This window comes from Malaclemys terrapin, chromosome 2, assembly GCF_027887155.1.
Source record: "Malaclemys terrapin pileata isolate rMalTer1 chromosome 2, rMalTer1.hap1, whole genome shotgun sequence".
Classification (NCBI taxonomy): domain Eukaryota; kingdom Metazoa; phylum Chordata; order Testudines; family Emydidae; genus Malaclemys; species Malaclemys terrapin.
In genome coordinates, this window is record NC_071506.1 from 74675300 (window position 1) to 74703026 (window position 27727).

Below are 27727 nucleotides of genomic sequence, written 5' to 3' on the forward strand. Positions count from 1 at the left end.
AGAGGAGTACCGCGAAGTCGACGGGGGAGCCTGCCTGCCGCGTCTGGACCGAGGTAGGTTCGAACTAAGTTACTTCGAACTTCAGCTATGTTATTCACGTAGCTGAAGTTGCGTACCTTAGTTCGAATTGGGGGGTTAGTGTAGACCTGCCCTGAGCTAAATAGAAACTGGGACAGCTTGTTAAGCAGAAGGGATAATGCATGTTATAGGTGGCCACTTGAAAATAGAGTGGGCAATAAGGGTTCGATTGTATGCAAAAGGGGTTTGGAATGGGCCATTAAGGGTTAGCAGGCAGTGTGGTGTGTTACAAATTGTTGTAATGAGCTGTAATCCCACTGTCTCTGTTGAATCTATGCTTTTTGGTGTCTAGCCGTGTTATGAATTTAAATTCCCAGGCTCGCCTTTTGAAGGTGTTATGCAGGTTTCCACTGAGGCCAGGTATTGAAACATCAGATATGGAGTGATCATTTTGTGAAAACTGTTTGCCCATGGGTGATATGGTATTTTTGTCTTTTATCATTTTTCCATGTGAATTCATTTGAGAGAGTAGTGATTGTCCAGTTTCACCCACATAGTTGTTATTGGGGCATTTGATGCACTGTATGAGGTACACCACATAAGTGTGACAGGTATTTGTAGGATCCATTAATCTGGAAGGTGTGTTATGGGGGGAATTGATCACCATAGCAGTGAAGATATGTTTGCAAGTTTTGCATTTGTTGTTCTGGCAGGATCTGGTGCTGCTTTGAGTTGGTGTGTCTTGGGCTGTGGGGATCTTGCCTTGATGAGCTTGGCAAGGTTGAGGGATTGTTTAAAGGCCAGAGGCGGGGGGGGAGGGGGAGTTGAGAAAAATTTCTTTCAGGATGTCAAATATGTTTGATGATACCCATATGGGTTCCAGTTTGGGGTGATAGGTGACAACTAGCGATGTGCTGTCAGTGGGCATTTTTTTTTTCTGTGTTGAAGCAGCTTTTCTTGTGGTATTTCGGTGACCCTTTCTAGTTCTCTGGTGGAATGTCCTTGTATAGTGACAGCTGTTTTAAGTATGTCTAGGAATATATGCCTGACTATCTTTTCAGTGCAAATTCTGTGCTATCTGAGTGCCTGACTGTAGATAACATATTTTTTGTATATGGGGTGGTTGCTGGATCTGTGGATGTAAGTGTGGTGATCCGAGGGTTTCTTTCACATAGTAATTTGTAGGATTCCACTGCTGAAGCTACTTGTGATGTCCGGGAAGTTGATGCTGGTGTGGCAGTGTTTTAGAGAGAGTTTGATGGATGAGTGGTGGTTGTTGAAGTTGTGGTGGAAATCTGTGAGGGAGTTTAAGTTGTCTGTCCAAAGGATAAAAATACCCTTGATGTATCTCAGATATAATATTCGTCTCATGATGCAGTTGTCCAGAAACTTTTCCTTGAGGTGGCCCATGGAGAGGTTGGCTATCCTAGTACTCATGGCTGTTACCATGCTATGGACAAAATGTTTGTTGTTAAATGTGAAATTGTTGTGGATGAGGATGAAATGGATGCATTTGGCATTGTGTTTTGAGTGGATTTCTGAGTATTTTACACTATCTTGTAGGTATTTGAGGCAGGCAGCGATACCATCATGGTGAAGGATGTTGGTGTATAGGGAGGTGACAACCATGGTGACAAGGATGGTGTCATGGGGGAGGCTGTTAGAGTTGAAGAGTTTCTGGAAGAAGTTGGTAGTGTCTTGGAGGGGTATAGTTTGAGCATGGTTTCTGTGGGTCTTGATATTCCTTCAGTAAGAGTGCATCTGCCTAGGTTCCCGTGTTTGTGTGTCTTGGGAAGCATGTAGAAGGTCCCTAGAGTGCGTTTGTGGAGGACGAGTTTGTAGAGGGTTTTCTTTTTTTTAGTTTGTTTGAGGACTGATTTGATGGTATTTTTAAATTCCTGTGTGAATTGTGGTGTGTGGTGGTTTTTTAGTTTTTTGTAGTAGGTGGTGTCAGAGAGTGGTCTGTAGGCCTTGTTGACATAGTCATCACAATTAAAGACTACAATAGTGCCTGCATTGTCTGCTGGTTTGATCACTATATAGTGGTTGGATTTCAGGGTCTGTATAGCTGTCCTCTCAGTGGTAGAGAGATTGTGGTGTATATAATGTTTGTTGATAATTTTACAGTCAGTTTTTTTTCCTGAAGCAGTCAGTGTAATGATCCAGTGTGTGGTTTCATCCTCTCTGCAATGTCCAGTCAGATGATACTTTTTTCTTATGGCTGTCCATGGGGAGGTAATAGTTGTGGGTGGTATCTTCTTTTCTATGAGGTGGAATTGATGGAGGAATTCTTCTAGTTCTTCACATGATTGTATGTTATCAGGTTCTGTGGTGGGGCAGAATTTCAGTCCCTTGGAGAGTACAGATGCTTCAGTTTTGGTTAAGAGTAGTCTTGATTGGTTGATGACGTTGGGGTATCATCATGTGTCGATGTGCTGGGTCTTGGTGTGTTGGTTTCTACAAGAGGTGGTGTTCTATTGGTTGTGTAGTTGCTGTAGTTGGTTTCAATTTTTGCGTGTGTTGGATGGTTGGCATCAGGTATTTTAGATAGTTGTTTTGGGTTTGCTGCATGATCTCCAGGTAGGCTTCCTGATATTCTTTCTTCCAGTGTGTGGGAGAATGTGGTGATTTCTTGTTGGAGGTAGTCTCTTCTGAAGCATATATGGTGCAGGAGATGGTTCCTCAGTTTTTCTGGGGTCCTTTTCCAGAGCTGCTCAGCATATTTGGAGTTGTAAGTAGTGATCAGAGAGGTGTAGAAGTGCCCCAATAACAACTATGTGGGTGAAACCAGACATTCACTACGATTGTCTGGTTTGAATGAACTCTCACAGGGAAAAATGATGAAAGACAAAAACACCGTATCACCCATTTGCAAATACTTTTCACAAGGTGATCATTCCATATCTGATCTTTCAATACTCAACCTCAAAGGAAACCTGCACAACACTTTCAAAAAGCGAGCTTGGGAACTTAAATTCATAGTGCTGCTAGACACCAAAAATCAGTGTGACTGAACAGAGACACTGGTTTCATGGCTCACTACAACAATTTGTAATAAACACCTGCATGCTAACCCACTTCAAACCCCTTTTTCAGAATAGTCTAACCCTTATTGCCCCCTCCATTTCCAGTGGCTTCCTACAACAGGCATTACCACTTATGCTTAGCAATCTGTCTCAATGTGTATTTAGCTCAGACACTAATTTCTTTCTCCAGACCTGAAGAAGAGATCTTTGTAGTTCAAAAACTTGTACCTTCCGCCCACAAAAGTTGGTCCAATAACAGTTATTACAGTACCTACCTTATCTGTTTAATATAATACTGACATTTTGTTTTGTTTTTCCTGTTCAGTCCCTTCACTGTGTTTGTCAATTCTACTAGCTACTCTTCCTTCCCTATTTCATGCAGTGTTGATGACATATTCTGGCTCAGTGGCTAACTTTGCTCTCATTCTATAGATATTCCTAATATCACTGAGCTGTACTTGTTAACCCCGATTTTGTAAATACACATATCATTAATTTGTGGTTCTGTACATAGCATTTTGTTAATGGTATGAATGGCCTTTCAAATTTGGAATTTTTTAAATAGATTGTTCTTCTTTTGCTTCTGATTTCAATAAGCGAAAATTAGTTTCATGTCTTTTTAACAGGCCAGGATTAAAGCAATGTATAGTGAGCTAGAGCAAAAGAAAAAAGATAGCATCAAGACAAAAGAAGAAACTATAAAGAGGATAGCAGACATCGAGGGACCAGTGGCTGAACTAGAAGCACAATTTATTGAAAATAAAAATATACATAAAGAAAATATTGAGGTAATATTTCTTAACTTACTTTTCCAGACAGTAATTTAGAATGCAGTTTAAAACACTTGTGGTTAATTTTGGTGTGTTTACTAATAAACTTACTGGTATTATTGGAAAAAATACCATTAAAGTAGGAAAATCAGAGTTAAGGATAAACTTCAATTCTTATGTTTTGTAGTTATGCCTTGGGATAATATTTCATATGTCTCATTCAGTGACTGTATATACTGTAACATACAGCGGTTAAGAATTCTTCACTTTCAATTCATGTGTCTTAATTGGTAACCCTTCTTCATCTCTCTTAACTTTTATGTTGTCTATTTTAGTTATCACGAAAGCAAAGAACATATAGCACTGGCTTAGTATGTCTCCTGTACGTTTCTGCTTAGCTGTAAGTTCCAGACCTGGACAGAAGGCAACCAGCCTTTCATTTGCTGCTGGCTTGGTGCGCTCTCCTCTTTTCAGCCTTATGGAAAGAGCAACTGAACAAGAAATCCCTCTCTCCAGGGAGATCTACCTTGGGTGTGAGGGAGAGGAAGGGGGAGATTTGTGCCAGGGGTAAACCTCTTACAGGACCTTAACTCCAGATCCCCAACCCCATTTGTCCTGGGTTTTTTGTATAGGTCACCCTTCTCCAGGCTCTATTTTCCTTGCCAGTTATTTGCCTTTGTCTTTTGGAAGGGTCTTTCCCATATTCCCAATCTGGTGCCCTTTATCTCACTCCCCTCTTATCATCCTTGGAGGGGAGATTGGCTAGTCAATCTGCTTCCCCTTCATCAGCTGTTCAGTGGTGTCTGTCTACTTTCCATATATCGGAAGGTGCAATGTCAGTGAGATGGGACATTTCTCTCTTTCTGCCCTACAGGAAAATTGTCAGAAAAGCAAACTGCTTCTGTGTCTAGAAATTCTAACAATAAGGGTCCGTTGGCCTGCACATGCGAGTAGATTTTCCTGTGCTCCTGACTGAGGGTGTAAGAGACAGTCCAAGCAGATGCCTCTCCAGTTCCTTCTTACTGCCACATAGCTAGAGTCAGAATCCCTGTGTTCACAGATCTCTCAATTTTTTCCCCTCTTGATAGATTTGTAAATAGTTTTTATACATCATAGCTTTTATATTAATAGATTTAGAGTTTTATAGTATAGATAGTATAGCTTGTTTTTCCCCCATACAGGGGATTCCCTCCTCGCTAGAATGGCTATACTGAGTATGCTTAATCAGTGCAAACTGGAAAGAATAGGGCAGACGATCCCCAAAACTTCACCAAGCCAGTAACAAAACATTCTTCTTCGAGTGCTGTTCCTGTGGGCGCTCCACTTCAAGTGTCAGTGCATCACGGTGCCGTTGATCAGAGATTTTTGGTAGCAGTGTCTGGTCAGGGTGTGTGTGTGCAGTAGCAGTCTCGCAGCATTGCTGGTGCCTCATCTGGTAGGTGCACTCTCATAGTCGCAAGGATAGATACCTATTTAGGACTGTCCACAAGAGATGCAATCTCTCCCCTAGCTATTGAGAGCAGGTGAGCCTTCATGTATGAATCCTAAGGGACTGGCACTGATGAAGATCCTCAGGCTGAAGGGTAAACTGAGCAAGAAGAAAGATCTGTCGGTTCCGTCGGTGACTCTGGCTTCAAAACACAAGAACTGTCATCTGCTGGTTCCCTTTAGGAGTGTGGGTCTGGACTCATTGCCAGTACCGGCTCACTTATCCAAGGACTGCACTACCCCCCAAAACATGCCAGAACCATTAGTATTGACAGTTGAAACCCCCGGACGCTGGGATTTATAGATGTAACCCTTCTGCCCATCTAAGTTGGCAGCAACAAGGGCCGGGTTCTGTATCTAGGGGTTCCGTTTCAATAACGCAATGCAAAACCGGCTCAAGCCCCCACCCAGTGACCTGGGACAATTACATACCACCCCCTGGGTGCCTCTAAGAGGCAATACTTCCCCTCTCGCAAGCACGGAGTCTGAGTGTAACAGAAAATGTTTAATAACATGAGGTAAACGACATCAGCATTAAATTGGAAAAACACCACAAACAGGATTCATAACACAAACCATGAGCAAAAAAAAACCCACCCCGCAAATTGGGCTGTGTCCTTTCCCTTTGGTTCTTGAATCCAGCAACCCCAAAACCACCCAAAGTCCCAAAAATCCAACAGACCCCAAAGTCTCTCCCTGGTCAATGCAGCCCCAGAGTAAAGGCGGCGGGGGAGGGGGCACGCAGGGTGTTAAGGGGCACTTTACGTGATCCGAGGCCAGCCGGCCGTCTCTCCACAGCCTTCACCATGAGCCAGTCCACTTCCTGCCATCCCACAAACTGCTCCGCTCTACAAGCTGCTCCGCTCACCGACCTGTGAGCCGCTCCAGCCGTCCCCGCAAATAGCTACGCTCGCCGTTCCTTGGGCCGCTCCAACCGGCCCCGCAAGGCTCCGCGCCACTCGCTGCTCCTCCAGTCGTCCCCACAAATTGCTCCGCCAGCTGCTTAGCAATATAGGTTCAGGCTCCCCCACTAGTTAACACAGCACTCAGTGATCTCAGCTCTTAATAACTTCAGCTCTTTTGTGATTTCAGCTCTTAGCAATTTCAGCTCATAGTAGGGGAGCCCCAGTGCTAGTGCACCATTGGCCCAAAGTGAATTCAGCTCAGCAGCCTGTAACTAGACTCCCAATGGAATCAAAGTTAGCTCTGACATTCAACAGTGGAGAGAGGAGGTAGTGCAATTGGTGTTTCAAACTCTCAGAGGGGGTCCATACCATCAGGTACAAATACCTATCCCCATCCTCTCTCAATTCACTGGGTTTTGTAACCCATGCCCCTTGTCAAGCAAGTGCTACTTAGGTAATGGTGAAGGACTCACTAAGTCCTTCTGTCATACAACAGTTCCACTGGCCTTGATTCACAGAATCAGGGTAACAAAACTTTATTCTTCCCGCCCCAATAACAGAAAAAACTGGGGATCCCACACCAGCCAAAGTAACCACTTTGAGTAGCTGTTGTTTCATTCCAGGCGAGTGGGTGTGCCTATGCAAACAAGATTAGCCCCTGGAGTTCTTTTCCACACTTGCCATAATTCACCACCAGATGTCAGGGTAGACCTCATCCTGACTCTGCTTACATCGAGATATATACAACACTGGAGAAGATCTTTCTCCTTTATCTGTAGCCTCCCATCCTTTCTGGTCTGGCCTTCCTGAGGGACGTTTCTACACCAGAGTGTGTACTACTTCTTCGGTATCTCAAAAACTGTCTCATCTCCAACTATCAGGTAGCAGTGCTCCAGTACTGATGGCCCCACCATTGGAAGGGAAGCAGTTTTCAGATTCGGATGAGTCAGACTTTCCAGCTGCTTCTCCATCTTCTCAGAGAAAGCCAAGCCCTGACAGGCAGTTGAGGAGATCTGGGCACTACCCATCTAGATATGATTTCCCCAGGGACCTCTGGGATCCGATCCCAGGAAGTCTCTCACAAATGGCTGATCCCTCTTTCTTGCCTCCTTGTGACCAACAGGATCCTTATGGCAGACAGCCAGAACCTGCCCAGGAATCTTACCACATTTCTTCTTCTTGGCTCCCACTTGATCTGTTGGAGTATGAGGAGGAGGTCATACTCCTAGATCAGCAGGTCAGGAATCTCATCCTCATCTCCACTCAAAGCAGTCACTCCTTCCTCTCCATCTCTACCAGATAATCATAGGCAGAGCTAGGAACTGCTGCAGAGGATTGCCAATGATCTCCAGATACTGTTGAAGGAGGTATCTAGGGGACCAAAAAAACCACCGGCTCCTGGATGTTTTGCAACCTGCAGGCCCACGTAAGGTGGTGGTGTTTCCAGTTACTGAGGCCATCATAGAGCCCTCTAGATTGGTCAGGCAGGCAGGTGCTATAAGGAGGGCTTTTGGGATCACTGGGAGGCATTCATGGACAGAGGATTGTTCTCGTGGAATGGACTCCACCTGAGTAGGGAGGGCAATAGACTTCTGAAATGGAGGTTGGCACAACTTATTAAAAGAACTTTAAACTAGGAACTCGGGCGATGTGATTAGGAGATGCTCATGTAATCTCCATGCCTGATTCTAACATTGACTGGAAGGAAAATCAAGTAATGGAGAAGGGAGCAGTGTATAGGAGAATGGACATTAAGAGAGAAGATTGTGCCTATATTAATTAAGCAAATAATCAGGTAGGTGATACTGGCAGGAGAATGACTGTACTCAAGTGGGTGAGGAATCTGGGCAAAGCTAAGCAGAAACTACTAAGCTATCTGTACACCGATGCAAGAAGCCCGGGTAACAAAATGGAGGAGCTAGAACTACTGGTGCAGGAAGTGAAATCAGATATAGTGATAACAGAAACATGATGGAATAGTAGTCATGACTGGAGTACAGGCATTGAAGGGTATGTGCTGTTCAGGAAAGACAGAAATAGAGGTAAAAATGGTGGAGTAGAATGATATATTAATGATAAAGTAGACTGTAAAGAAATTAGAAGTGATAGACTGGATAAGACAGTGTCTGTTTGGGCCAAAATAACTTTGGAGAAGAAAGCTACTAGAAGTTCCCCTGGGATAGTGCTTGGGGTATGCTACAGACCCCCCAGGCTCCAGGATAGAGACCTCCTTAATGTTTTCATGAAATAAATATTACTTAGAATTGTTGTGATTATGGGAGACTTTAACTTCACAGATATAGAATGGAGGACAAGTGCTACTAATAATAGTAGGGCCTAGATTTTCCTGGATGTGATAGCTGATAGATTTATTCACCAAATAGTTGCTGAACCAACAAGAGTTGTTGCCATTTTAGATTTGGTGTTGGTGAGTAGTGAGGACCTCATAGAAGAACTAGTTGTAGGGGACAATATTGAATTGTGTGATCATGAAGTAATTCAGTTTAAATTAAATGGAAGGACAAACAAAAATAGATCTGCAACTAGGGTCTTTGATTTCAAAAGGGCAAAATTAAAAAAATTAAATAAATTAGTTAGGGAAGTGGACTGGACTGAAGAACTCAAGGATTTGAATATGGAGGAGTCTTAGAATTACTTTAAAAATCAAGTTGCAGAAACTATCTGAAGCCTGCATCCCAAGCAAGAAAATAAAAATATGTAGGGAACGGCTGCAGACCAAGCTGGATGAGCAGGCTTCTCAAACAGGTGATTACGAGAAAACAGCCTACAAGGAATGGAAGATTGGATGGATCAGCAAGGAAAGCTACTTCTTGGAGGTCAGAAAATATAGGTATAAAGTGAGAATTGCTAAAAGCCAAGCAGAATTGGACCTTGCAAAAGAGATTAAAACCAATACTAAAAAGTTCCTATAGCCATATAAGTAAAAAGAAAACAAGAAAAGAAGAAGTGGGACCATGAGCACTGAGGATGGGATGGAGATTAAAGATAATCTAGGCATGGCCCAACACATAAACATACACTTTGCCTCAGTTTTTAATAAGGCTAATGAAAATCGTAGGGGTAGTGGCAGGGCTGCTAATAGGAACGAGGATATGGGAATAAAAATTACCACATCTGAGGTGGAAGTCAAACTCTAACAGCTTAATAGGACCAAATTGGAGAGCATGGATAGGCTACTTGCAAGAATATTAAAGGAAGTGACACATGAAATTGCAAACCCAATAGCAAGGATTTTTAATGAATCTGTAAATTGTAAATCTGTATCCTATGACTGGAGAATTGCTAGTATAGTTCCCATTTTCAAGAAGGGGGAAAAAACGTGATCCGGCAGACTACAGGCCTGTTAGTTTTACCTCAATTGTATGCAAGGGCTTGGAACAAGTTTTGAAAGATAAAGTAGTTAAGGAAATACAAATAAATGGTAGTTGGGATAAAATATAACATAGTTTTACAAAAGATAAATTGTGCCAGACCCAACCTGATCTCCTTTGAGAAGATAACTGGTTTTTGTAGACAAAGGAAATGCAGATTTCAGTAAGGCATTTGTTAAAGTGTCACATGGGAAATTATTAGTTAAATTGGAGAAGATGGGGATTAATATGAGAATTGAAAGGTGGACAAAGAAGTGGTTAAAGGGGAGACTACAACGGGTCATACTGAAAAGTGAACTGGCAGGCTGGAGGGAGGTTACTAGTGGAGATCCTCAGGAATTGGTCTTGGGACCAATCATATTTAACATTTTTATTAATGACCTTGGCACAAAAAAGTGGGAGTGTTCTAATAAAATTTGCAGATGACACAAAGTTAGGAGGTATTGCCAGTGCAGAGGAGTACCGGAATATCATATAAGAAGATCTGGATGAACTTGAAAACTGGAGTAATAGAAATGGGATGAAATTTAATAATGCAAAGCACAAGGTCATGTCCTTGGGGACTAACAAGAATTTTTGCAATAAGCTGTGGACATATCAGTTGGAAGTGACAGTGGAGGAGAAAGACCTGGGTGTATTGGTTGATTACAGGGTGACTATGAGCTGCCAATGTGATACGGCCATGAAAAAGGCTAATGCATCAGGTGAGGTATTTCCAGTAGAGACAGGGAAGTGTTAATGCCATTATACAATGCACTGATGAGACCTCATCTGGAATACTGTTTGCAGTTCTGATCTCCCATGTTTAAGAAAGATGAATTCAAACTGCAACAGGTGCAGAGAAGGGCTACTAGGATGATCGGAGGAATGGAAAACCTGCCTTATGAAAGGAGATTCAAAGAGCTCAGCTTGTTTAGGCAACCAAATGAAGGCTGAGGAGAGATATGATTGCTTTCTATAAATACATCAGAGGGATAAATACCAAGGAGGGAGAGGAGTTATTTAAGTTAAGTGCCAATGTGGACAGAAGAATTAATGGATATAAACAGGCCATCAACAAGTTCAGGCTTGAAATTAGATGAAGGTTTCTAACCATCAGAGGAGTGAAGTTCTGGAACTTCACTCCTTCAAAGGGAAGCAGTGGGGGCAAAAGACCTAACTGGCTTCAAGACTGATCTTGATAAGTTTATGTAGGGGATTGTATGATGAGACTGCCTAAAATAGCATGTAGTTGATCTGCGACTGCTAGCAGCAATTACTTCCAATGGCTGGTGATGAGGTACTAGATGGGGAGGGCTCTGAGTTACTACAGAGAATTCTTTCCAGGTGTCTGTCTGGTGGGTCTTGCCCACATGTTCAGGTCTAACTGATCGCTATATTTGGGGTCAGGAAGGAATTTTCCCCCGCATCAGATTTGCAGAGACCCTGGGAGGGATTTGCCTTCCTCCGCCGCATGGGACATGGGTCACTTGCAGGTTGAAATTAGTGTAAATGGTGGATTCTCTATAACTTGAAATCTTTCAATCATGATTTGAGGACTTCAGTATCTCAGACACAGGCTGTAGGTCTATTACAGGAGTGGGTGGGTGAGGTTCTGTGGCCTGAATGTGCAGGAAGTCAGACTAGATGATCATGAAGGTCCGTCTGGCCTTAAAGTCTATGAGTCTATGAGAGGCACTACGGAGAGGGCTAGGTCACAACATTAGAAGACCACCCTGACTGACAAGGGCTCAAAGAAGTTGTATCTCCTTGGGAGAAAGGTCTTGTCCTCTACAGGCCATATCGCTAGCTATCAGGCTTTGTTAGCGAAATACGATTTTAACTACTGTTCCAGGCTTGCGGACTTTAAGGACAAACTTCCCCCCTGAGGATAGAACCCAATTTCAGTCCTTCATAAAGGAGGGCAAGTTAGTGACAAGAACATTCCTTCAGGCTGCATTGGATGCAGTAGATACGGTACCCAAAACCCTGGCCACTTGTATAGCCATGAGAGAAGGATTCTTGGCTACAGAGAATTCTTGCTGCAGGCAGTGGCCCAGTAATAGTATTGCCTTTTGAACAACTTTCAAATAAGGGGGATTCCTTTCCTATGTCATTCCCTTTTTACTTTCCCCTTATCCCTCCCTACTTCTGTTCAGTGCTCACTGCTTCCCAACTGTAACAGAATTGTGGGAGGCGTTGGGCTGTACAATGGAAAATTTCTTATCTAATAATTTCCTTTCTGCTAGCAGTGTCTCCCAAAATTCTACCCACGATGGATGGTTTCACTGCCAAGGGGCAATTTTTTTATTCAGACTGTCATCATGTAGGCTGTTTGTCTGTTATACATAGTGATTGAGTGGGTGTCGAGGTTATCATCTTTCTACGAGTTTTACACTGCTTTGGAATAACTCCTCTGGTGGCAAGTCAGAGGAAGAGGCGTGGCTAATACGGGTGCTGCTGCAACTTCAAACTGCTTCTCAAAACTGCAGAATGGAGGGGAACAGCCCAGATGTAATAGAATTGTGGAAGATGCTGCTAGCAGAAAGGAAATTATCATGAAACAATTTCTCCATTTTGAAACTCAGTGTGTACTGTCATTAAATAATTATTGTCTGACCCCCTACAATTTTAAATTTTAAATAGATAAAATTTGAAAAAATGCTTAAACTCCATAATTTCATGCTACTGTGAAAAATGTAAATAGGTAAATATCTTAAAAATGCTTTAAAATAAACATTGATATTATCCATTAAAATAAAAATTGATTCCTGCCAAGCCTATAGTATGCCTGGGCAGCTGCCAAAAGCAAACTGAATTCTATGTGCCCATGACTGCAGTAGCAGTACAGGTCAACAAGGCAGAGAAGGCACAGGCACACAAAAACATCAGTAAGCTCAAGGAAACTGGTGGCATACCACAATGTGGCCATCATTTGAAAATCAGGAGGACATTGTAGCATTTCAGATTCGAGCAGCCAATGGCAAACCAACTGAAAACTTGGTCCATAGCATTGTTCTGAACTGAGATAGAAGCACACAATCCCAAGGATCCCCATTTAATGGCTGATAAGCTTGTCATTGTGCAGTAAAAGAAACAGTTTATTTTCTTTGAACCCTGTACATCACTCACTATGCTCAGGACCCATAAATATTCCAATTTATTGTCCCTAAGTGTGAATAATGATGTTATTGACATGTCATATGGCACTGTTTCTTCCTCCCCTTTGTCCTTTTCTTTCTGTGACACTAACAGCATCCCAGTGCAAGAAGACAAGGGGTTTATTGATATCTGGTAGTAAGTTTCAGCTGGCCTGACCAGTTCAGTGTATCCCAACTCACTAATGTCATAACCTGTATCTTGAAGGTATCATGTAAAATATTAATAGAACACTAATAACATACCAATCATTAATATTATTGTGTGATATATGGACTGAGGACAAATTCAAAATTACAAACATATTGGAAATTATGTTATCAAGGTGTGTCTCCCAGGCAAAGCTAAAGTTACTCCACCACAGACAAAGGAATGTGGTTCTGCCACCTTGAAGGTATTTCCAAGGTACATTAAGAGACAATGGAATGCAGTGTATATAGAAGGTAAATAGGGGGAAGAGATATTCACTCAGCATCACAGCAGGGTGAAGAGATTGCAGGAAACAGATCAATTTGCATTTTAGCAAACACCAGCGGGGGAAGAAGCCAGCATGGAACTTTTTTCACCACCAGACTCCATGTCACTTCCCCACAGTTTGAAGGTACTTTACTTTGAGGGGTAATCTTCAGAAGAATCGATTTCAAGGTGCACTAGCTATAGAAGAGGGAGGCAAAGAACCCCGAGTTATCTTTCACCTACGAAGACAAAGGAGAACTGAGCACTTTGGACTTTATGGGAGATCCTGACCAGGGGAGGTCAGTCATTTTGCTGAAAGATAGATGGGTAAGGAAACTACCTTGAACAAAGGCTATAGTTTGTCTTGTTAAGTCTTAGCCTCTAAAAAGTGTTTTTCACTTTTATTTGTGTGTAACCGTTTCTTACTCTATCCTTTATACCTGAATGCACTTTAAAATCCTATCTCCTTTTGTTAATAAACTTATTTTTCTTTTAATCTAAACCAACCCAGTACTGCGTTTGATTTAAAGTGAATGTTAACTGCGCTAATGTGGCAAGCTGTTGTGTGTTGTATCTTTAAAGGGACAAAGGAACCTTAATATCTCTCTGAATGGTCCAGAAAAGGGCTGGACGTTCCAGAGCACATGGTTTGGGGGAAATTCTTGACGAGGGGTGGGGATGTTGGGGTCATCTTGCCAGATATAACCAAGGCTGGTGGAAGCCAGAGTATGGCAAGGGTGTAACAAGCAGGCTGCTGGAATCAGAATTTCTGTTTGAGAGTTGCTTAACACAGAGATGCTCAGTGCATGATTGTATGCTGGCTGGAAGCATCCTGACAAGAGAGCAATAGCAACAGAGCATGTTGAGGCACTCAGAGTTACAGGGCAGGCAGTAACACAACTCCTCACTGGTCTGGATTGCAGTCCAGAACATGACACTGTCAGCTTATCTTTCCCTCAGTATTAATAGTATTATACTTCTGAAAAGGCAACATGTGTGGGGGGGCATGCATGCTCACATCCTCCCCTCTCCGATTGCTCAGTCACATGGTGCGGCTGGACCCCCTCCCCATGTAGGAGCTGATCTGGGGAGCTGCACCAGGCAGGGAGAGGCAGAGGCTGGAACAGAGGAACATCTGGGAGCTGCATAGAGGGGCTGCTGCTTTCCTGGAAGTGTGCGGGGCCTGCTTTCTGGAAGGGGAAGGGTTGCTGGGAGGGAGGGAGTGACTTAAGCTGTTTCGGGGTTGTTCCAACCCCACTGTCAGCAGGCGCTGGTCGTCTATGTAACTTCTGTCTGTACTCCTAAGAGCAGCAATACCATTTTCCCATCATATTCTGTTTTCTCTTAACTAGGACCAGGAGGCTTTCAAAAAGAAAAACAAACAAACCAGACTAACGGCTATAGTATTAGTTCCTACTCCTAATCTTATGTATTCCTTTCAGTTCCTCTCTCACTACTGTGCAGGATATGACACAGAAAAGGCAATGGACAGAATCTAATCCTTTTCCAATTGTTGAGGGCACTATTTGTAGGTGATAGATTGATATTTTTAAAATATTCCTTTAAGGTCTCCCTTTTCTAAATATAGGTTTCAGAGTAGCAGCCGTGTTAGTCTGTATCCGCAAAAAGAACAGGAGTACTTGTGGCACCTTAGAGACTAACAAATTTATTAGCGCATAAGCTTTCGTGGACTACAAAGAAGTGGGCTGTAGTCCACGAAAGCTTATGCTCTAATAAATTTGTTAGTCTCTAAGGTGCCACAAGTACTCCCGTTCTTTTCTAAATAGTACTGTTTAACATTTATCTAGGATCCGAAAGAGAAATTCCAAACTTCTGAAGGAAACTATTGGAGTTGTCATTTGTTACGTAGCTACTATATAGATGGACATGAATTCCACATCTGACCTCAGTGGCTCTCTGTATTAATTCATAGAAATGTAAAATCTAGAGCTGCAAATATTTGTTAGCCCATCTACCTGCCAAGACTGGATTGTTTTCTATGGTGTATATGTACTAGTATACAGTCATTAGTCCAATCTAGTTTGAAATGTGCCAAGTAATAGAACTTTTATCATTTCTCTTGAAAAAGTATTACGCAGGTTAATAAAGCTCATTCTCAGGAAGTGTTTCCTGATCTTCATCCTAAATTTTCCCTTTCTTACTTTTATCCATTCCTCCTATAACCACATTTGGGATGCACATGTACTTAGCTGGAACATTCTAGAAGATCTGTGATCTTGCAGCTGTGCTTATCTGAGCATTTGCTCTTGAGCGTATATAAAGAGCCAAGGATTCATCTCCACACAGTTCCTGTCTTAAATGTTTCATTAGTCAGATTACAGCCTTTGCCTTTCTACCTTCATAATGTCTTTACCTTTATAGTTAGTTTAGGACAGCATTTGTCATTTTCTTATGTAAAACAAAAAGGGGAGAGAGCTATAGTTTCAATTCCTGATAATTTATATATTAAGTTAGGCTGGACAGGTTAGTAGAGTCACCGATATGACTGGTTAGTCTCTTTGGTTGCAACATAGTTTGCTCTGTATTGTCATTTGTGGACCAACCTGTTCACCGTCCTCTATACTTCTCTGATGGGGTACTCCCAGAAGACAAGCTACATTTTTGTTCCCTCTGCATCAGAAGCCCATAAGAGTCAGAGATCTTTCCTCAGAGAAGTAGTACTGTAGCGTTTGTGTCCCCATCAGTTCCAGTTAACTAAACACTTCAGCAAGTTTGAAATCCTCATCATCAACAAAGTGCTCAGAGGCATCTCAAAAGTATCCTGACTGTTTAAGTCTGCTTACTGATTGTTGGAAGCACAGTGGATTGGAACAGGATGCTACTGAGCATTCTGGAGTTTTGATCAGATGCGGAGAGGAGATTTTATGGAGAAACATCACTGACATCATAATTGGAACTGAAGATTCATAGGCACCATGACTCAAACAAGATCTCTGTGCAGGAAGAGGGCTGAAACTGGAGGGGGACTGATGCAGGGTGTAAGGGATATATGTGACAGATATGCCTTGAATCATTAATAATTGACGATTCCTTCTGGCCATCAAAAATTAGAAGAGCTATTCACCTTTGTTTGTCCCAAAATAAGATTTATTTATGAAGACAAAAAGAAAATCGTTCATGTAATGTGAGACACTTTGTCTAACGGCCCATAGATCAGCCAAGGTAAGCTATACCAAGTTCATCAGCAAGCCTTTGAGCATCTTTATACACACCTGACACCTTAATCATTAGTAGACTCAACTGCAACCTTATTTTCCTTGCCACATGGGTAAACTGAGGATACAGTGAACATCCTCCACCTGCAATTCCATTCTCTCTAGTCCTGAATCTTGTAAGTTTGACAAGGTGGTCAAGAACCCCCAACAAGTCATGCCTCAAAGTCTTTCTTTTTCTAGTCTTTTTCAGACTGATTTTTCCTCCCCACAAGGCAGCATAAAACAGAATTTCTTCAGAAAAATCAGTGTTGGGTATAGTTTAAAAAAAGAGATTCCAGTTCGTGCTCATTCCCAGTCCCCTTTTTTGTATATCACTTTCTTGAGAAGGAGCTAAAGAACAAAATAATTTCCCATCTCCAGTTAGGAGCCATAGAGGAAGCCTTGCAAGACTCAGGAAAAGGTCTCTGCAGGTTTTGTTGATAGCCTATGTATTATCCTCAGCAGAATAATTTAGGGCATGTTTACATTTGAACTGCCACAGCTGTAGCATTTAGTGTAGACATTAGCTGTGTTGACAGGAGGGGTTTTCCCATCACTGTAGTTAATCTTTCTCCCTGAGAGGTGGTAGCTAGGTCGACGGAACCTAGCGCTGTCTACACTGGGGGTGAGGTTTGTGACCTTCCCCAGGATATAATCTGGACTATTGAACACCAGTGTCCCCTTAACTCCCTAGCCTGGGGTTCCTTTTACACAGCTATGTTGTCAGAGTAGCCATTCCTGGCCTCTCACACAGCCTTCAGCAAGCAAATTCACTCCCAGCTAAATAAATGAGCACTCTGACCAGTCACTCATGAATTACATACAGGATGACACCCGGAAATTATTAGTCATAGACTTTCCCCCAGAAATATGTATCTTGTACTGTCCAGCACACTAATGAACAATGCAAGCTCATAGAAACTCCATCTTTTCATAAAAGGAAAATGATATATGCACCAGCTTTACTATCCCAAATGGAGTTTCCCCCACACGTTAATCCAAACTCACTGGTTAAGATAAAACAATAAGATAAATTTATTAACTACAGAAAGATAGATTTTAAGTACTTATAAGTATTGATGCATAAAGGTCAGGATTGGCTACAAAAGAAAATAAGAGTAATACGCAAACTAATACGTAATTTAACAAGCTAAGTGAACTTAAAAGCAAAGGTTTTGTCTCACCATATGCTGTTGTAAATTTCACAGGTTGGGCCTCCTTCCAGCCTGGGACCACTCCCCCTTTAGTTCAGTTCTTTGAAAGTTGTTGATGTCATGAGCAGAGAGATGGGAGAAGAAGCGCTGAAATGGAGGCCACTGTCTCTCTCTTATACCACTTTCTCCTCTTGGAGGATTACCCCCAATTGGGGTGTAGGCAACAAATAGTCTTTTGCACATGTGAGGGTTGAACTGTCTCTTTAACACCTGGCTTGGGTGCTACTGTGTCTTTGTCTCTGAAAAACTAGTTTGGACCTGCCTTTCTAACTCTGGAACACGTTACAGCAATATTATGCAGTAGAAACATATAGCTTTACATATAATGTTGATACACATATTTTATTATGACAAGGCATACTTTGTTCAAAATTTATCGCAGAGTTGTAAAAGTTATGTCCTTAATAGTATAGACTGTCACAAGGTTGGCTTAACTACATCTCCCAGGGGTGTAGATTTTTCACACCCCTGAACAATGTAGCTGAGTCTATCTAACTTTTTAGTGTAGACGAGGCCTTAGTCCTTAGGAACTATGCCACAGAACACGGTAGTCTTGCTATTAAGGTAGATGATACTGAGAATAGCAGTAAGGCATGTGTGTTCGGGAGAACCTTTCAGTTATTCTCAATCTTCCACAGTGATTGCAACAAGTGCTTCTAACATGCCTTGTGGATCTTACTTAGATGATCATACAATCCAGGATCTCTGAAACTGTGAGGAGACTGTAGTTCACATCAGCATGCTAGCTCTAAGTTTTGCGTATGCCTTTCTTCTCTTGATCACTGCCATGTGTTGTATGAACAGGCATGCAGGAGCTCACTTTTGTTCAGTGTGACAAGAAGCTTTTTGGATCTGGGAAAAGTGTATGCTGCTTCACTTGCCTAACAAAGAAAACATTAACAACCTGAATTGAAAACACACTAGTCAACATAAGTGATTTCTCAAAAACACAGTTACTGCTTTGATCTTCTGAAAGTAGTAGACTCCTCAAACAGACTTCTTTGCTACCAAAGAGAATGTAAACTGCCTTCAGTTATGTTCCAGACACAACAGGGAACAAACCTGGCCATTTAATGGATTTTTTGTCCAGGATTGGAGTCAAGAATTCTGGTATGGCTTTAACAGAAAGCCATACTACTTTTACAGAAAGTTCTCAGAAAAAAATCACTTTTGTCTTATGAATCTGTCAGATTTAATTTAGACACACAAGTTTTGGTTCTCAAATCAAAGCCTTGGTATGAAAACTTCCATGACCTCTTCCAACTCACATGAATCTTCTTTTGCAGAATTACAGTTAAGCTAGTGAAGACTTCCATCTCTACTGGAAGAATTTTCCCAAGCAATCTCATCTATAATTTACTCTGAGTTCAGTTTTCTGACTATTGAGTCAGACTTGTCAGTCTAGACCAGGGATTGGCAACCTTTGGCACGTTTGTTTACCTGCCGCGTCCGCAGGTTCGGCCGATCGCGGCTTCCACATTCCTCAGCCTGCGCCGCTTCCCGCAGCCCCCATTGGCCTGGAGCGGCGAACTGCGGCCAGTGGGAGCCGCGATCGGCTGAACCTGTGGATGCAGCAGGTAAACAAACCAAATCCCTGGTCTAGACCCTCTTCTTTCTCTGCCTTCACTTCCTACAGGAACTCAATTTTTCCTTTTTCTCTTTTTAAAGTATGTTAAAATAATTGAGATAGTTTATTTGTGATGCAGGTATAATAAGTCACAACTGCTACATAAAACTACAAAAAGATATTTCTAATAGCTAATAGTAATTTCAAAACAACATGTTAATGACAGTGATTAATGTTGTTAGCCCTTCCCTAAGTAAAATTTACTAGAAACAATGTGACAAAGATCACATCATTAGTCTTCTGGAGATCTTGAGGGGTGTGGTATGAGTTATATATCTTTGTCTTTAGCTGTATATTTGTTTCTGTCTTAAAAGCTTGGAAACAATGTTTGCACAAGCAGGTTTGTATCTGAATAATATTCAAAAAATGTTAGTAATTTCAAGGAAGAACTTAAACTCTTTGATTAAAAATTGAAAGTATTGCAAGTGAATTAGAATGTGAATGCTATATTTAATGCTGTTACATATGATACATAATTTCATAATTTATCAAATAAAACACTTTGAATAACTTTATTATTGTATATTTTTTGTATACGTAAAGAGTAATTTACAAATTTTACTTAGTCATTATATACGTTAATAACGACTTCTATCATTTAGTAGTTTGCACTTATACCAATGATGTAAATGTGTTTAGTACAGCAGATATTTTAAAAACTAATTTTCTGGTTACGTTAATTAATAACACACTGGATTAGTGAATGATGTAAAAATGAGAAATCCCAATATGGTATTCTTTCTCTTCTTACGGTTTCTTAGTAGCTCTCCTAAGTACTATTTCCCTTGTTAATTCACAGTCACTAAACCATAAGTATTTCTTGCCTCCCTTATGCTATTTTCATATAGACCATTCAGAACACATATTTTGAAAACAGTATTATTATAGTTGTGTTGGGTCCAGGATATTAGAGAGATAATGTGAGTGAGGTAATATCTTTTATTGGACCACCTTCTGTTGGTGAAAGACAAGCTCTCGAGCTTACCCAGAGCTGAAGAAGAGCTCTGGGTAAACTCGAAAGCTTGTCTCTCACCAACAAATGTTGGTCCAATAAAAGATGTTACCTCACCCACCTCGTTTCTCTGTTTTGAACATAGAAAGTCTATTTGTTAGCTGGCAAAATAAACTATAGAACCACTGGGAAGAAAGTGTTTTGCTTATAATCAGTGGTGAAACAGTGATATTTTGCTATGTGACAGAATACAATATATGAATCAACATAGCTGGGTGTGTATGTTTAAAATGCTATTTATATAGTTTGAAGTGTTTCTGAATGCATACACATGAATATATACTGTAGCTACTAAGTGAACTAGATGAAAAAATTGTTGTTTAAGTGAAACTAAAGATGAACTTATAAATGGAAACTTTTAAAGAAAAGTATTTAATGGCTAATGTGTTTTATAATTTCCCAAAGAAAAAAGGACAATTACTTTTGAATACATCTGTCTATGCATATATTTTCCAGAAACTTTACAATCTGAATCAGAAAATGCAAGAACTAGATGAACAGAAGAAACAAGCAGAACAACAACTGGAGCACAAAAAGAGTATCATGAAGAATCAGTTAACTGATATACAGGTGAATAGTGTAATATCTGCAAGTTGTTTTAAAACTACAAATTTATTAGGCTTAATTCCAAAGGTTAACCTGTCATTTCTACTCAGTTGCTCTGAATGTGTGTGTGTGTGTGTGTGTGTGTGTGTGTGTGTACATACTGTATATACTATTTTCTGTCTCTTGCTTGAACTAACCTATCGGGTCCATAGCCTTGAGACAGGGTAAAGTACAAAGCAGAATTGATATTGGGGTCATTGAGAAGTCCTATGCTTTCTTCATTTGCTACACTGGCTCAGATTGCTTGGGGGGCTTTAGGAAAGCAATGGAGAAAATCAATAAAGGAAGAAAAAGATTTTGGCTGTAATAGAAATTGCCTGCTGATTATACTTTTGCTCAGCAGATGGCATCTTCTTGTAAATGATAGCTTATATCTTCTATATTAGTTACTAAACTGTATAATCCACAAAGAGAATTATTTAGAATTTTATTACTGAACACCACATTTTATATAAATATGATTACAAGCAGGTATAAGAAATAAGCATTTTCTTTTCAGGATTCTTTTTATTATTGTTATCCTTTCATTTGTGTAGCATATAAATCTAAGTAAGATATCATAGTATCAAGGATGAGTCATATAGTTTATAGGTAAACAAAGAGGAAAAAGCTTTTGGTTTAACCATAGTAACCTTTTTATTTCGTGTATATTGTAGTTTTGGTAGGGAAAAATTCATCCCCTGTACAGGAAAAAATTACATTAGGGACCAGGAAATTCACGTAGCTGGAGTCGAAGTACCTTAGGTCAAGTTACCGCGGGGCCTACACCATGGGGGGTCGACTTACCTTACTCTTCTTGTCGGGGGTACAGTACTGGGTCAACTGGAGAGCAATCTGCAGTCGATTTGGCAGGACTTTACTAGACGCTCTAAATCGACCGCTGGTGGGTCGATCCCAGCTGTAGTTTAGACCTGCCCTGAGTTTGTGTCTCTGTCCTCTTAATGGAAGTGCAGAGGTTGAGATCTACCAAAGCAGCAGAGACATTGATAGAGAGGTCAAGTGATTGCACTGTTCTTCAGGGCACTCCCGTCCTATGCTAACACTTCCTTTGCAGATGTGTGTCCAACTATCTGCTGTCCCCAACCCACCACTCAGGTAATGTTTCAGTTGGAGGGGTATGCCACAGAATGTAATGTGGAATGGGGCAGCACATTATTTTCTGTGAGGACATCTCCAGAGATTTGAGTCAGTAACAGCAATTCTATGTGTAAAAATATCACAAACTTAGTCTGATATGGTATCTTATAGCCCTGGAGGGCTAGCAACAGGAGTTTTAGACCACTGTAAAGGGGATTCTTCTTTGAGTAGTGTCCCTATGGATGCTCTACTTCAGGTGTGCATGTGCCTCCATATACCTTTGATCAGAGATTTTCAGTAGCAGTGTCTGTTCATCCTTCACAAGTGCCCTGCAAATCCTCATGCCCCAAGTCAAGAATACATAAGGCTGTATGAGCAAACTACCCTTTGTCCCTTCTCAACAACCCTTGGCCTGAGATGGAGCATCAAGCATGCCCTCTTTACTCAGGCTGTTCTTGGTATAGTATAGTTAGTTAGTTGTTTGTTGGGATTGTTGTTCCCCTTTTATTAGTTTTTTTTTCCTGATTGAGGGGTGGTTTTAGACTTCTTTTCTGTGGTATGGGAGGATTCCCAGACTTTCCTGCCGGCAGCTATCCTGGTCAATGACAAACTTTCTTGGTGGCTCTGCTGTTTGGGGGACACCATATCCTGAGTAAGTGTAAGACCTGCTCCTCCTTCAAAAGCAGATCTCAAAAAAAAAAAAAAAGATCAGAGGGATCAAAATCAAACTATTGATGATTGAGCAAGCCCTAAGACTGGTCTCCGACCTGAACTCTGAGAACCACCTTGCACCTGGCCTCTAAGCACACTTAGTACCCCATCTACTTCAGTATCCTTGTCACTAATAGCCTCAGGGAATACTGTTGCTGCTACCCCACCCACCTCTGGGTTTCGGTCATTGAAATTCTCAAGGAAGCCAGCATCTGCCCCAGTATCCACAGTACAGGGAGCTTCACATTCTAAATCTCTGGGTACTGGTAAGAATAGTAGGAGTCCTAGATCTTCTTCTAAGACGTCTCAGTCACTTTCTGAGAAAAATGTTCTGGAGACCTCAGGTCCCAAAGAGAGTTGTGTTGAGGCTTCCTGTGATTCCAGTACTCTGAGGATATCTAAAGTGTCCTCTAAGAGCCATACTTCTACCAAAGAGGATATGGTACTGAAGACAACTTCATCTTTAGGTAATCATATCCATACCAGTAGAAGTTCTGTGCCAAAGAATTTTGTCACATCAGACACTTTTGTATCTCCAGTAGCTATGCCATTATCCTATAGCTCTGCATTGATAGTGCTGAGTCTGACCCTGGACATTCTGATACCAAATACTCAGGGTCCAGAGCACACACACACTCAAGACAGATACCAAACTTGGTACTGAAGCCGGCCACCACAGGATCTCGTTTAATTCCTGCCTACATACCTTTGGCACTGCAGGAGTCTCATATTCAAAGAACCTTGTCTTGAATGAGCCAAAGTCCCCATTAATGATACTGGACATCTGTTTGCACCGAGATCCTCTGGGTTATCAACTCCACATTTTTCATTGGGACCTCCTTCTATACCGTTTTGACCATCCAGAGTGAACAAGTATCACCTCCCCTTGAATATGTTGACAATGACTCTTATGACAGATTTTTGAATAGTGTTCTCTTGCTTATTCTGCTGTCCATTCTGAGAGGACAGATGACTTCGACCCTTGTCTACCTGGTATGATCAACAGAAGATGCCTCCTCCCATGCCCTGTGGGCCCCACAGTGGCCTTAATGGGACCCCTGGGCCTTATATCACCAACAGTTCATAAGGGCCCAAAAGCACACTCATAAGGAGCATAGGCAGAATCATTTTCCATTGTCTTCACTCCCATCATGTCAACCTGAACCATTAGAGGAGATCTTTGAGGAGCAGGAGGTAAGGGCTGACGAGGCAACATCTCACACAAATATTTCATCATCATAGCCAGATGAGGCTGTAATGCCTCCGCCACCTTCCATGGCAGATAACCTTAGACGATTCCAGGAGCTGAAGAAACGAACTGCTTATGCTTAATATTCCTTTATAAACGTCCAGGATTCTCATCATAAACTCCTGGACATTTATATATTTGTTGCCCTGTTTTTTGCTAGAGCCTGCTAAGATCATCTGTAAAAAATGCTGACAAACAACTACTATGTTCCAGCCAAGAACTCAGTGTTTTTATTTTAACACGCAACACCAAATTTCCTGGTTGTGGACAGTTAATGAATGCACACAGTGCTAAGTCTACCCCTTACAACAAAGACCAGAAGTGACTCAATGTCTTCGGTCATAAGAGTTACTCCTCTGCAACATTGCAATTTAGAATAGCTAACCAACAAGCATTCATGTCAAAATATGACTATCTGAATTATAATAAATGTAACCCCTTTATTGAGCACCACAAGCAATTTAAGACCATCATAAATGAAGGGCAACTCTTAGTGGAAATGTCATTATAGGCCTCCTTAGATTCAGCTGATACTGCAGCACAGTCCGTTTCCACTGTGATTGTGATGCAACAAGCTTCATGGCTTCAGTTGTGCAGCTTCCCTAAAGAGGGGCAGAGTACTGTTGAGGACTTCCTTTTTGATGGTCTCAAATTGTTTGCTGAGTCTACCGATGACTTTCTTCACGCTTTAAAAGATTTGAGGGCCACGCGTAGATCCCTTGGGATTTATATACCTTCAAATAAAGGAAAATTTAGCAGGTCTCAGACAACTCAGAGATCTTACCCAGGTCATTTCTCTAGTTTCCATAGACCCTCTGAATCACCTGCAAAGAGTCCTAGGTTCTCTAAAAAGAAGCTACAAACTGCAACAGGTACCTCATCCCAGCCCTCTGTTTTGTCCAAGTGCCAGTTTTGATGACTTGGTCAAGAGTCCAGATCATCCATTCCACAAGAATCTATAGCTGTGCTATTCTATCCTCCTCCCCACCTTTGGATAACACCTCTCCCGATTTCAACCGGCACAGAAGAGAATAACATCCAACAAATGAGTTTTGGAAGTCGTAATATCAATTATTCAATGTATTTCATTTCCATCCCTCCATCCCAGCCCTTTTCTCCATCCCTTTTCAGGGACCCATCTCACAATCAATAGGTGAGGCAGGAAGTCACTTCCCTTCTATGCTTAGGAGCTATAGAACCAATTCCAGTCCAGTACAGGGGAAAGGGGTTCTATTCCAAGTTTGTTCCCAAAAAAGAATGGAGGATGGAGACCAATATTATATGTCAGACATCCAAACAATTATGTGAAATAGCAGAAATTCAGGATGGTGACTCTTGCAGCTGTAATTTGCTCCTTAGATTCTGAAGATTTGTTTGTGACCTTCAACCTTCAGGTTTCATATTTTCATGTCGCAATTCACCCTTCCCACAGAAGTTTCATTTTACAGTCGACCACAATCACTTCTGATACCATGTGCTCTCTTTCGGACTCTCCTCTGCCCAAGAGTATTCTCCAAGACCATGGCAGTTGTAGTTGCCCACCTAAATTGACTAGGTATAGTTGTCTTCCCTCATCTCAATGATTGGCTTCTCAGGGGTCAATCTTAACCAATGACAAGGTCTCTGTTCCACAGTTTAGGCCTTCAATTCAATCTCAAAAAGTCTGTTTTGACCCCAGTTCAGTGGATAGATTTTATAGGAACTTTTCCAAATGCTGTGATAGCCAGAGTTTACCTACTTGTGGACAAGTTCACAAACTTGAAAAATCATATTGCAAGAATTCAATTAAGTCCTTAAACATTGTCAAGAAATTGTCTTCAGCTATTAGATCATATGGCAGCTTGTATCTTCGTAGCCCAACACACCAGATTAAATCTCCTGTTTCCTGGGATAGCTCAGAACAATTTATATACTGAACAAGCACAGTCTGGACAGGCAGGTGTCTGTTCCCTATTGGGTTCTGGACTCAATCAATTGGTGGAAGAATCCTGTATGGGAGTTCATTTAATTCCTTTAGTTCAAGCTCTTTCTACCATCGTTATTACATCAGATGCATCCCTCTGGGATGGGGAGTGCATCTGGGACCACACACCATCTAAGGCAAATGGTCTCCCCATGAGAGTCTTCTGAACATCAATTATCTGTAGTTGAGAGCAGTCAGGAAGGCTTGCACTCACTTCTTTCTACTGGTCTGAGCCAAATCTTTCAAGATTGCAAGAGACAGTATAGTCTGCATGTTCTACATCAATTGTCAGGGGAGGGTGTGCTCCCCCTCACTATATGCTTAGGTGATAAAACTCTAGAATTGGTGCCTAGCCAACCAGATAGTCATCTCAGCTTCTTACCTCCTGAGTATACAGAACACCCTGGCTGACGAACTCAGCAGACACTTCTCCCAGTGTTGGATTCACAAGTAGTCAACAGCATATTTCTAACCTGGGAGATTTCAAAAGTGTAACTTTTTGTCACCGTCACTATCACAAAGTGCAGGTAATATTACTCAAGAGGGGGACTTGATCCTCAGTCACTAGGAGATGCCTTCCTTATTTCACGGGTAAGGTGTCTTCTTTACACTTATCCACGAATGCTGTTGCTCGTAAAAGTTCTCAGCATGATCAAGCAAGACAAGGATAAGGTCGTATTGCTTGCACCTACTTGGCTGAGACACAGTTAGTATCCTTCACTGATTCGACTTGCTTCTCGTCCACTACTGACCATTTCAGTCAGTTGCTGCCTGTTGTCTCGGGATACTCAGGCACTTCATCCCAAATTGGAAGTTCTGTGACTCCAGGTGTGGCTCCTAGATGGTTCTCTGGTATAGAGACTTCCTATTCAACAGAGGTGCAGCAGGTGGTGTTAAACAGCAGGAAGAAATCTATGATAAATACTTGCCTTCAGAAATGGAAGAGATTTCACTAGTGGTGTACCTGTCATTAATTCTCTCTTGTTCAGTCTTCTCTTTCCACCATCCTGGGCTACCTGCTAGAATTAAAAAGATCAGGTTTCGCTATGAGTTCCATCATTGTTCACTTGGTGGCTATTGTGACACTCTGTACCTCAGAGTAGTACCCTGGAACCCTCATATTCACCACTGTGATATTATTATGATGTGTTTTGTATAAATTATGCCTTGTGAGGTATCATTTTAAGTGTCTTAATCTGTTGAACGTTAATATCATAGATTCATATAATTTTAAGTGTCTTAATCAGTAGAACATTAATATCATGTTGAACTGTGTGTGCTATCGTGTGTGAAGTTGTGAAGTATTGCTATATATGCTACTGAAATATGTTGTGAGATTGAGAATGCCCACGGCCAGCCTTTCAGTTACAACAAAAGAGTAGCCATCACCGGCCAGATGGTCATCAATGGCTCATCAACACACAGTCCATTTTCCCTGAGGCTTCTAGAAGAAGGCATGTACACTGCGGGGTTGGCTACCCACATCACAGCAAGGAATTTTCTAGCAGCTGGAAGAAAGTATAAAAGAGAGACAGGGACATCATCACTTGGCCTCTCTCCCCCCTCATCTCAGCACCTGGAAGAACGTCTGCAAGAAAAAGATGTTGAACTGGGGAAATTTGGTCCCAGGCTGGAAGGTGGTCCCACCTTGTGTACTGAGGAACTGTAACCTCCTTGTACCATCTGACAGGGTGAGAAAAGCTGTTTGATTCAACTCTCGCTTGACTAAAAGTTTAGGATTTAGAATGTGTGTTTGCTTTTTATTTTCTTAATGTCCACTTCCCTTTGATGAAGTGGTGAACTAGGTAATGAATTTACGCAGACCAGGTTTCTAACCAGTGCAAGATGGTACAGTTCTGA

At 41.5% G+C, this 27727-nt stretch overlaps 1 protein-coding gene across 1 annotated transcript in view; it reads left to right on the plus strand.

The window, feature by feature from the left end:
- The window catches only part of CCDC178 (coiled-coil domain containing 178), a 347153-nt gene that overhangs the window by 115795 nt on the left and 203631 nt on the right, over positions 1–27727 (plus strand). The window contains exons 13-14 of the mRNA XM_054018208.1: positions 3671–3832; positions 20718–20831. Coding sequence (XP_053874183.1) covers positions 3671–3832; positions 20718–20831 — 276 coding nt within the window. The remainder of the gene's footprint in view (positions 1–3670; positions 3833–20717; positions 20832–27727) is intronic.